Source organism: Berghia stephanieae, chromosome 7 (assembly GCF_034508935.2).
Source record: "Berghia stephanieae isolate SIO BIC M18660-M18661 chromosome 7, UCSD_Bste_1.3, whole genome shotgun sequence".
NCBI classification, from domain to species: Eukaryota; Metazoa; Mollusca; class Gastropoda; order Nudibranchia; family Aeolidiidae; genus Berghia; species Berghia stephanieae.
In genome coordinates, this window is record NC_088366.1 from 13,466,875 (window position 1) to 13,478,346 (window position 11,472).

General features: G+C 34.9%; 1 protein-coding gene and 1 long non-coding RNA gene across 3 annotated transcripts; one reads left to right on the forward strand and one right to left on the reverse strand.

The window, feature by feature from the left end:
• Positions 1-885: 885 nt before the first annotated feature.
• Positions 886-2,200, forward strand: LOC144976724 (uncharacterized). Its single transcript, XR_013646155.1, has 3 exons — positions 886-971; positions 1,687-1,805; positions 2,122-2,200. It is a non-coding gene; the product is annotated as an uncharacterized LOC144976724 (long non-coding RNA).
• On the reverse strand, positions 1,485-9,162 carry LOC144976723 (solute carrier family 22 member 19-like). 2 transcript variants are annotated; one of them, XR_013646154.1, is made up of 3 exons: positions 9,050-9,162; positions 3,581-7,590; positions 1,491-2,597 (listed from the first exon to the last, which is right to left on the reverse strand). XR_013646154.1 is itself a non-coding variant. In XM_078921089.1 (2 exons), the coding sequence occupies exons 1-2, from the start codon at positions 9,057-9,059 to the stop codon at positions 5,975-5,977; spliced, it is 1,626 nt and encodes a 541-aa protein (XP_078777215.1). In that variant the 5' UTR covers positions 9,060-9,162; the 3' UTR covers positions 1,485-5,974. The 2 variants fall into 2 exon arrangements, 1 of the variants encoding a protein (XP_078777215.1); XM_078921089.1 differs by having other exon boundaries at positions 1,485-7,590.
• Between the last annotated feature and the right edge of the window lie 2,310 nt (positions 9,163-11,472).

Below are 11,472 nucleotides of genomic sequence, written 5' to 3' on the forward strand. Positions count from 1 at the left end.
ATCCGCCGATCAAACCTCTGATGTCAACTTCAGATATAAGCACGCCCTAATTTTCTTCGCTTTCAAGAAATAAAAAACCTTTGATGTTAGTTCAGAGCTTTGATTATCTGGTTTTTATTTCAAGGTATGACACTCGCTTTCGGACGGAAGGTCCTGAGTTCGAGCCTCGGGCTCGGCGCATACTTGAGTCCTTTACTCACATTTGCTCACCGTACTCAGGTGTAAAATGAGTACCTGGCCGTTAACAGCGTTGACTTTGTTCGAAAAATTGTAATATCGCCTACTAGGTGTTATTTGTCATCCTACATATTAAATGTTGTTGTTGACCAGTGACCCCTTTTAAAGCGCTTTGAGCACATTTTGTGGATATTGCACTATATAAAAGCTCATTTTTTTAGACGGAGAAGTACTGCGCTATCCTCTTTCAAGCGACCGAAGTACGTTATTTAAATGATGTATAGTGGGTTTTCGTGGATTAAAAGAATATTTGTGCCTATAATTTCAACCGATATATTATTTTGTTTCCCATTTTATGGGGTTGTAGTGACAATGGACTCCAGGTCTAGCATATAATACATTATAATCATTTTGAGCACTCATTAACATCACGGCTGCTGAATTATCAATTTCTAAAGCACGTTGGGTCTGGGATATAAACCCATTATCTTCCGGTTATGGTTCAGATGCTTTACTAGTAGAGATAATCTACGAAATTATGATTGATAAAACAAATAATACCCCGACAACATGTTCTCTCCCATCACTGTTAAAAAAAAACAACAACAAAACAACAACAACTTTGCCCGTAGTCGAGATTATGGAACGATTATTTCCTTGAAATAAGTAGGTGATGTATAGTTCGCATTTTACATTTGAGTACGGCGATAGAAGATGGGTAAAGAGTCTTTCCCGAGGACTCAATTTTGCGCCGTTCAGCGCGGGACTCGATTCCAAGACCTTATGATCCGAGGGTGAGTATTACACCACAAGACTACATAGCTGTACTTCTTTGATTAGTGATGATGTGAGGGTTTTTTAATGACATTAATCTAGCCTATTGCTCCGATTCCAAATCCAAGTCCAAGACAAAAGGAAAAAAAAAATGTTTCATCTTCAAAGAGATGACAAAAAGGAATGCTTCATCAGTGGGGCTCTCTCCTGCATTAACGCGATCAATTGAAATTATAGAGACATTGAATAGTGAGTGGAACCTCCAAGACATCATTTTCAATTCAAGCATGCTAGAACCGACCTTGATTTTTAGTTTTGTCTTTGGTTCAGAAAAGGAGATTGGCTTCACCACATAAGAGCTTTACTGGTGAGGTGGACGATGCTATTAAAGGTATATAACATTTTTATCCACCCGGAATTAGAAAGTTAAATGTTTTGGGTGCAGGCAGGAAATTGTTGGTATGTGCGAATCTAAAATTTATAATCTCAATAAATGATCCTGGAAGATTTGTTGTAACATATTTATACAAATATTGTTATTCCGTTTCGAGGTGTAAATATAAATACGTTCGTGAAACATTTCTGAATATTTATCAAATGTTTATTAAACTTGATTTTCTGATTATCTGATCTATTGCATAATGCCTGTCTTGGGTATATAATTATGATTATATGATAAAGCGATTAGATAACAAAATGACCTTATTAAATGGAATATTTCCTTCTTGTTTCTAGACCAAACTCCGAAATACAAGCTCAAACTGACCAGGTTGATCGACCTATGCAAACCTAGCCCATTGAACAACCATCAAACACCTTTGAGTCAAACTTTTCAGAGAGAACTGTTGATTAAGGTATCGACAATTTTTTTCCATGATTAATAGGTTTTGAAGACTTTGCAATTTTACAGTTTAATCCTTTTTTTGTTTGATAATTTTGTTTTATGCATTCAAGACAATGGGTTATAGCGATTTCAAGTATTATAATCATAACAATACATTTCTTTTTTCATCCTGGTAACTAGTTTTAAAGATTTGATATTAGGTCTTTGTGTAATTCATTAACAGTGCATAAAGAACACCAACGGAAATGGAAAAAAAGGCATCAGATAATAAATATGTAATAAACTGATCATAATAATCATGTTATAGTTACTAATTTATATTTCAGATCAAAAAATCCAAGACGACTTAGAAATGATATCGGCCTTCGATATTCTATTGAACACAGAAAGCGACGTCACTCCTTTAATACACCGAACTATAGAGAAGTTGTGGAGACATTACAGGAAATTTCAAATACGAATCACTGAGATGCAACAGATGCCCAAATAGTAAACACAACTGACTGGCTAATTACATGTAACAACATTAGTGACAAACAAAAAAGAATGGCCGGAATTTTTATGTTGAAAGAATACATGATTTATCAAAGAAATGAAAATATGTTGAAAAGGAAGCGAAGATATTGAAAGAAAGATGTTATTGCAAGGGAAGAAGAACCTGATGTATCGAAGTAATAGAGGATGACAGACAGCATATTTTTGAAGAAAGCCAAGAAAAAAAAATGCGATGGATGCGTCAAACACGAAGGTGGAAATTTATATGAAATGTCACTGAATTCTCATCGTGAATAATGGGCGACAGCTTGGTGCAAAAAGGAAAGGATGAAGTTGAACGAGAAACAGAGACTTTATTAATTCTAATTGATCTAAATTCTTGTTTTATTATCTCCATCGATCCAAGCCTCTGCTCTTTGCTACAAGTCTAAATTGACAATTGACAATTTAATGATATTTGATATGAGAATCCCTGACGTGGATTGCCATATCTGGCATGAGGTCGAGGCAGGTCTGACCGCAAACGAGTTGTTTCTATAACAACTTAATGCGCAAAATTAAAGCCCGGAACGTCCACAGTATCTGTCTTCGCTTGATTAATTGAAGCTTACAATTAAATATTTATCATTAATTTTTCCTTCGAGCTTCAATCAGCAACATTATCATTATTATCAGGGATAATCCCAAAGAAGTAAAATTTATATCAATGATTATGTTCCTACGTGGATCGAACCATGGTCCTATAAATTCACCTTATATTAATAGCCATTATTTTTCTATTGACTTTCAGCATGTGACTACGGTCTGCAACACATTAAATAAAAATCAATAAACTTCGTATCTGGTTTATCTTATCTTATAACATAACATAACATACGGAAAAAGGCAAAATATCATCCCTTGAATGCCCTTGATATTAATAGTAATGCTATAAATCTGTTGATTACAGATTACAATAATGATACACGTGGTAAACATAGTATTTCAACTTAAATGTACTCATGTATATGTCGTGTACAAACATATATCTTTAACCATGACATGCAAATCACACACACACACACACACACACACCCACACACACACGCACACGTCTAGAAGATAACCATAATAAGGCAACATACATAATATATTCATACACGATTGAAAGCTATGTCAACAGCAGTGAAAACAAGTATTATTCGTCAAAATAAATCTCCCATCATATAATTCTCTGTCTATTAACATCTTGAAATAATAAAAAGATTTTGCATTATTTGATTCAAATTTCAAATTGTTCCATTTCTGGACAATACGAATACCGAACCAATTTTGTCTTTTGTTTGTTTTGCATCTAGTGACAAACATCTTAAACTTGTCCTCTCTAGTAAAAGTAATATTAGAATATTTTTAAAAAATCAGACAAGTCTATCCTATCCAGACCATGTGCCAATCTATAAACCTGAATTAAATCCCCACGAATTCTTCTATATTTCAAACTTGGTAACTCAAAAATTCTAACCTTTCCTTATAGCATAGTATAACAGTAGTATAGCATACATCTTTTTGGTAGCTCTCCTATGTACACTTTCAATACTAGATTGTATTTTATATAACGAGCTCCAGATGCAATTTCAGTATTCTAGAATTGATCGAACGAGCAATTTATACAAATACAAAAATATGGTTTTATCAAGACTTATAAAGTTTCTATATATTATTCCTATCATTCTGTTTGCACGGCTTCCACAATTATCAATATGTAAATCAAAATTCAAAAGTGAATCAAAAGTAACTCCCACATCCTTTTCATAAGGCACAACGAAAAGTAGATTTGACATAGGATCATCGGTAAAATAAGTATGACATGGATTATTTTTTTCTATAAATAATACTTTACATTTCAAAACATTAAAATCAAAATGCCATGTTGTAGTCCACTTTAAAAGTGAAAATATATCATTTTGTAGAATGGTATCGTGTTCACTGTAGGATCAGATAAGGCTGCATATTATCTCCGATGTTATTCAATATATTCATTGAAAGCATCATGCAAGATGTGCTGGAGGGTTATTAACCTCGAAATATCCATCGGCGGCCGCCCTTTTTTCTAATTTAAGATTTGCGGACAATATTGACCTACTGGCAGGCACAGAACCAGAACTACAAAACTTAACAGACCGCCTAGCTGAATGTGCATTGCAATACGGAATGGAAATAAGTACCGAAAAATCACAAATCTTGGTGAACAGCAACGCAGAAAGCAACACAAACATCAAAGTGGGAAATGAAAAACTAAAAGAGGTCACGACATTCAAATATCTAGGTGTGACACTAAGCAAAGATGGGACTGGCACAATTGAAATTCGAAAGAGAATTGTAATGGCAACATCAGTGATGACTCAATTAACAAAGATTTGGAAAAGTAGCATGAGTCTTAATGTAGAGGTCAAACTGTATAAATCACTGGTGTTGTCAACATTGTTGTACGGATGCGAAACCTGGACACTTACAATGGATGCACAACGGCGCATAAGGGCGTTTGAAAGCAAGTGCTATAGAAGACTGCTACGAGTGTCATATACGGAGCATCGCACAAACGAAGACGTCCTGGAAGAAATAGAAGCTCCGGCAGACCCACAAGAACATCTTCTAGTGACAGTGACTGTGACTGTCTTGTTTGGACACAATACTCGAAAGATAGCCTGAGCAGGACAGTCCTACAGGGCACAGTCGAAGGCCAGCGCAGAAGAGGGTGCCAAAGGAAGATGTAGCTGGACAATATAAAAGAATGGACAGAGATGTCGGTTCCGGAGCTGCTACATAGGGCTAGCAACAAGCAGGCTTGGAGGAAGAATGTAATTTCTGCTTCACGCAAGTCCACACCGACGACCATCCGGTCATGGGATTGAGTGAGTGAGAGTGATGATGTTCAGTTGTACTATAGATCTTCGTATCGTCTGCAAACATTTTGCAGGCTCTAATTTATGCCACATGGTAAATCATTTATATATATATATATATTATAAAAGAAATGAAAGTGGTCCCAAAACGCTTCCTTGGGGTACACCGCTAATTACATTCTTAAAATCCGACCAAACCTCATTAACAATGACTCTTTGTATTCGATTATTAAGAAAGTCTTTAATCCAGTTAAAGATATTCCCTCTAAATCTATATGCTTTTAGTTTAATGAATAATCTCTCATGAGGTAAGGAATCAAAAGCCTTGCGGAAATCAAGATAAACAAATCAATGCATTGATCACGATCAATTATTTTGGTAAAAACCTCCATCACCTGTAGACGTTGAGAAGTGCATGATCTCTTTGATCAAAAACCATGCTGGATATTGTTTAGCATCGTATGACTTTCAAGAAAGTCGATTATTAGGTCTTTCAAGATAGAATCCATAACCTTACAGACTATGCATGTTAAACTGATGGGTCTATAGTTTGTAGCATCCGATTTGCTGCCCTTTTTATGAATGGCAGCAACGTAGGGTTGTTTCCATTCAATGGGTAAGGTACCAGATTCAAGAGAATTATTATATATTGTTGATAGCGGCTGTGATATTTCAAAGGCCACTTCCCTCACTCAACGGGGATGAAGGGAATTGGGTCCTATGCTTGTGTTGTTGGCTGAAAAATATTCTGAATCTTTTTAAAAAGTTGTTATCATTATTTTAGGAAGCAACTAGTGATACTTTATATTAGTTGTAACTGAACCTCTCCATCTACATGTGAGTTTTCGTTTATATCAGCAAAGCTCGAAGTTGTATCTGCCAAATCTTTTCCTAATGTCTCTGGAATGATGGTAAACATCAAGCTTCCAGTTATACATAGGCACGACGTGACAAGGTACGATACAATCACAACATCATGATTGATGGCGAGATAGGGAGTTATTGCCGCTCCAACTCCTGATATAAACAACATCCATCCTGAAGCCGTAGCTCGGTATGTTGTCGGAAATAACTCACATGTGCACGTTAAAGCTACATACCAGTTTAAACTGCAGCAATTTCTAGCGATTATTATGAACACTAAGACTCCGATATCCCGGATCATTCCCCGACTGTACACATCCAGTACCAAGAAAATAGACAATGACACGCCTTGAACCAGGAGAGTCACAACTCCTGTCCGCTTCCGCCCAAAAATATTTGGTGCAAACCAAGCAATGATGTTTCCCGGAAAACCGGTGGCGTAGATGATAAGATTATTTAAGTATATATCTCCTGGCAGCAGAGCCACTCCAAAAGTGCTTAAAAAGTAAGTCAAATTAATGACAAACGTCACAAAACTCAAAATCAATGTGTTACATTTGGCACCAGGCTTGAAAAGTTGAATAAATGAATATATATTTATAGACTCAATGTTATTTGACTCTCTTTGATTCGCGACACTGTTGATGTTGACCTCACCAGAAATCTCTACCTTGTTCAACTTTACCATTTGATTTACAACTCGAGCTGCCTTCTTTTCTTTTCTCCTTATTATAAGCCAACGAAGACTTTCAGGGAAAACGTATCCTGGAATCAATAACAAAATGGTAAAGACCCCGTCTACTATGTGAATATATCTCCAGTCTTTGAAGGCCATCGCGCACAAACTAAACAGAGCACATCCAAAACTCCACATAGGTAAGCTAGTAATAATGACTCTCCACTTTGGTGTTACGAATTCCGTCGCATAGACAAGGGAAATACTTTTTACGACGCCACAAGAAACACCAATGAAAAATTTGAGAACGGCAAATATTTCCCATGATCCTGATCCTACGGAGATTAGAGTAAGAATTCCTTTAAACAAGACATTTATTTCCATTGTTAATTTTCTTCCAAACGCATCTCCCAAATATCCGCTGATGAAATAACCAACAGTCATTCCTGCCATTTGGCTTGAAGTTATTGTGGACACCTTCCACGCTCCTTCACAGATGAGACCCCATTCTGTAACAACGGTAGATTCTTCTTGACGGAATTGGACATCATCACACTCTTGGAAGCCAACACAAGTCTCAGAGAAACCATTATTGAATTTTGGGCTCATACCTTCTGTGTCGTTTAATAAAATCGTGACGTTGTTGTCCAAAACAGACTTGGTCCCTCGTACGTTGTTGTCCAATGTGAATATGGAATTGGTAATGATGGTTGAAGCATTGTCAAGGCATCTCCATCCAGGATTGTACATCCCAAACGACATGAAAATCAATGTGAAGGCGGTTGACATGTAAGTCAGGGAAATAGATGTAGTCAATGCACACTGAAAACGGTTACAGCCACCGAGCTGGCGTATAAGCTCATCGATGTTTTTATACTCTGCAATGAATTAAATGAGAGAAAATTGTTATATAAAAGATAATATACTCTATTTCTCATGCCATCTACAGATTCCTATTGAGTTACACCTAGAATACTATACTTACATACAATTTTTTAAAATCTGTCTTTCTTTCAACAAATGGAAAACTGCTTTGAAAACAGAGCTGTCTTTTGCTACATGAGGTCTTGAGTTCTTTAGCAGATGTTAGGGACCTAATTGGTCTATACTCATTTTCTGCGTGTGTTTGTGTGTGTGTGTGTGTGTGTGTGTGTTTATATATATGTGTGTGTGTGTATCTATGTGTATGCATGTTTGTGCTTGTATGCGAAGGTATGTGTGTGCGTGTGCCTTTATACATAAAGGCTTTAGTTATCCTTGAAATTACATTATTGTCAATGCGCCAATGCATATTAGTCGTCTACCGTGGATTAAATGACCCGGTCCTCATATTTTAGAGGTTTGGCGGTTCGTAGAAATATCGATAATCGATCATTTTTGTTGAATATCGATCTGACTCTAAATATATATATATATATATATATATATATATATATATATATAATATATATTATATATATGATTTTTTTATTATATTTTTTTCAATTTGATAACCAATCGAACAGTCAATATCTTATAACACAACCGTTTAATCAGTTTGGTTTGGGTAATGTCTCAAACTTTTAAAACTTTCACACCTGAGTTTAATGAATCATGATCATTCCAGTTCATAGAGTCTATTCAATTTCCAGGTCTGACTCCCGGACTTAGAATAAACAGCTTTGATGTGGGTGTATGCGATGTATGTTTTGTAAGATGTCAACCGTACAGTGATTTACTTTGAGTTGGTCGTGAGACATCCTCGGATAGAGGGCAGGTGAAAGGAAGAGAACGGGGCTTTTCATTTTGGAATTGATTCGAAAAAGAATGTTCCTAATTTATCAATCATCTGTGTTTTTTTCATTCATATATTTACACTGCCTAATACAAATAGAAAATCACACTAACTTACCACACTGAATAAAATCAGACTATTTATTTGTTGAAAATTATCTGTCATGCAGTCAAAGTGAATTCAGGACGGAGGAATGCAATGCGGATATAGTTTACATTATAAATAAAATAGCTATCATGGGTAATGAATATGTCTACCGCATTCGATACCATCAACAACAAATCCTCATTTAAAATCATGGAAGGAATAGTTCTTGGACGAGGCCAGATCAATCCGACTCCAGAAAAGTAAAACCTGGATGACGGCCAAAATAATCGGTGCCCTAGGAAAAATCACTTCTTAGTAACATTGGTGAGCCACAGAGAGACAAATTGAGCCCTATTTTATTTATCAATTATCTAGAAAATGCTTTTACAAATCTGTACCTTCAGCCGAATTATATCTTATAAACGAACTTCCCGCGGAAAATTGCATATATGGTGTCGGCATTATCTTTACTTTACCTGAAGACATATTAGATATCAACCCTGATCGATGAATCTACTGGCATATGTATGTTTGTTCCCTCTGTTAAATGACAACACAAAAAAATTGTTTCATTAATATTATAGTGTTAACCCATGAAACTCGGGTGACGAATAACAATATAACACAATATGATTCATTTAAGAGTTTAACATAAAAACTCGATGTTGTAAAAGTATTCATGTGATGGAAAGAACTAAAGGACAGATTTATTTGCATTTGTTGTACAGATAATAACATGTTGCGCTTGAGCGTTTAGATAGCTCATTATCCTCTAAACGTGCTCAAATCGCTTTACAGAGAGGGTCTCTGACAAACAGCAAAACGTAACATGTAGACGGGACATTTTTCCTGTTAGGCGATATTACAATTCTTTTGTCGATAGAGACAACACTGTTAACGGCCAGGAATTATATATATATATATATATATATATATATATATATATATATATATATATATATATATATATATTATATATATATATTGGTGTGTGTGTATGTGTGTATATGTATATGTATATTTATATATATATATATATATATATATATATATATATATATATATATTGAATCGTGCTGTGTACAATAGCGCTCGACATGTGACAATGGATGCGATTTATTATTGTTATATTTACAACACTATTGGAGTAACTCCACATCGGCCAAATTTTTAAATACGCATCTTTCTGAACTGCAGTTAACTGGTTAATGGTGATTATTATGATGAGAAATACAAAATCATACTAAAAAGATAGATAGACACCGATGCACATTATGTAATTATGAACAATAAGACAGATCATCATAATAAATCGACTAGAATAACATTATATATATATATATGAATAGATATATATATAATTATATTAAAATTTATATATATATATATAGGTGCCATCAGATTTTATAAACATGATTATGTGGAATTATAATCAATTTTATTACACAGATGGATTGTATTCACCTCAGTCAGTTTAATCATTATCAAAATAGAAATATAGTTAAAGGAAAATAAACAAAGTATTACGTCATGTCACAACATGAATAATACTCAGTATGATATTGCAGTAAATATTCATGAAAGGGGTAGACTAATGATGCCTTTAATAATAATAATAATAATAATAATAATAATAATAATAATAATAATAATAATAATAATAATAATAATAATAATAATAATAATAATAATGATGATGGTGGTGGTGGTGGTGTTGGTGGTGGTGGAGGTGGTGTTTGTAACGACTATATTTTGTGATTATAATAAAAGATGCGTTAACTGTCGAAAATGTAATCAGGAGAAACCCGTATCTCTCTCTCTCTCTCTCTCTCTCTCTATATATATATATATATATATATATATATATATATATATATATAATAGCACAGTTTAAACTGTATGATGATAAACGATAAAGTTAAAACTAGATCAAAGTCAAGGTTAGAACCTCCAGTTTTGAAAATGAAAATGAATGATGAAAGATTCTTCAAATATTCATTACGTCAAAATGTGCGAAAATCATAAATTTCGTCACATTGAGAAGAATTATAAATAACGATAACAATGACGACAGTGAACAGAATTATAAATAAGAGCAAATGATAAAAATAAAATAACAAGTAACTGAACACCAAGCAATGATAATCAACGAGCAATTATAAACAATTCTGGTCTGACCTAAACACGGGGGGGGGGGGGGGGGGGTGAACATTTTTGAAAGACAACCTGATAGGTCGACTTCGGATATGGCGCAAAGAAGGAATTATATAGAATGTAACAGGGACAATCATGAAAGCGGAACCCTGTCTCACCAATGTGCCCAGGTTGAACGTCTTCGTGTTGTTTTCTACGGTTTACAAGTCATTTGATCTTTTAATTTTTTTTAATGTTTTTTTTGTGAAAATATTTTGGGAATACTTTAATTTCAATTCTTTTATTCTCGAAAACGTGCCGAAACTAAGCCTCAAAGAGAAAGCCCGTCAACTTGGCCATATCCAGACAGGAGCTGAAGTTGCCGAGTTTTCAATGATCGAGTTACCTGCTATTCTATAATCGCAAAGTTCAACAACAAAAGAGTATGTGAGGGATCAAAGACGGATAGGTCAGTCCCAAGTAACAATGGCCAACCCCTCACTTGTGCTACTGGCATCGCTGCTGAAAACAACAGCTCAAGTTGGACAATGCTGGATTCAGTGCCAGATCTTCTGTGCAACCTCAACTCACTAAGAATAGGACCTGGTTGCTCGATTGGCTAGGAGTAAATCCAGACCCCAACCTTATTGAACAGCTCTGGGATTTCCTCAAAACACGTACAAGGGAACAGCAATGCCAAACAAATAATGCTTTTGAGATTTCGAACACTGTTGAAGCAGAATGTAATACGTCACAGCAAATTACA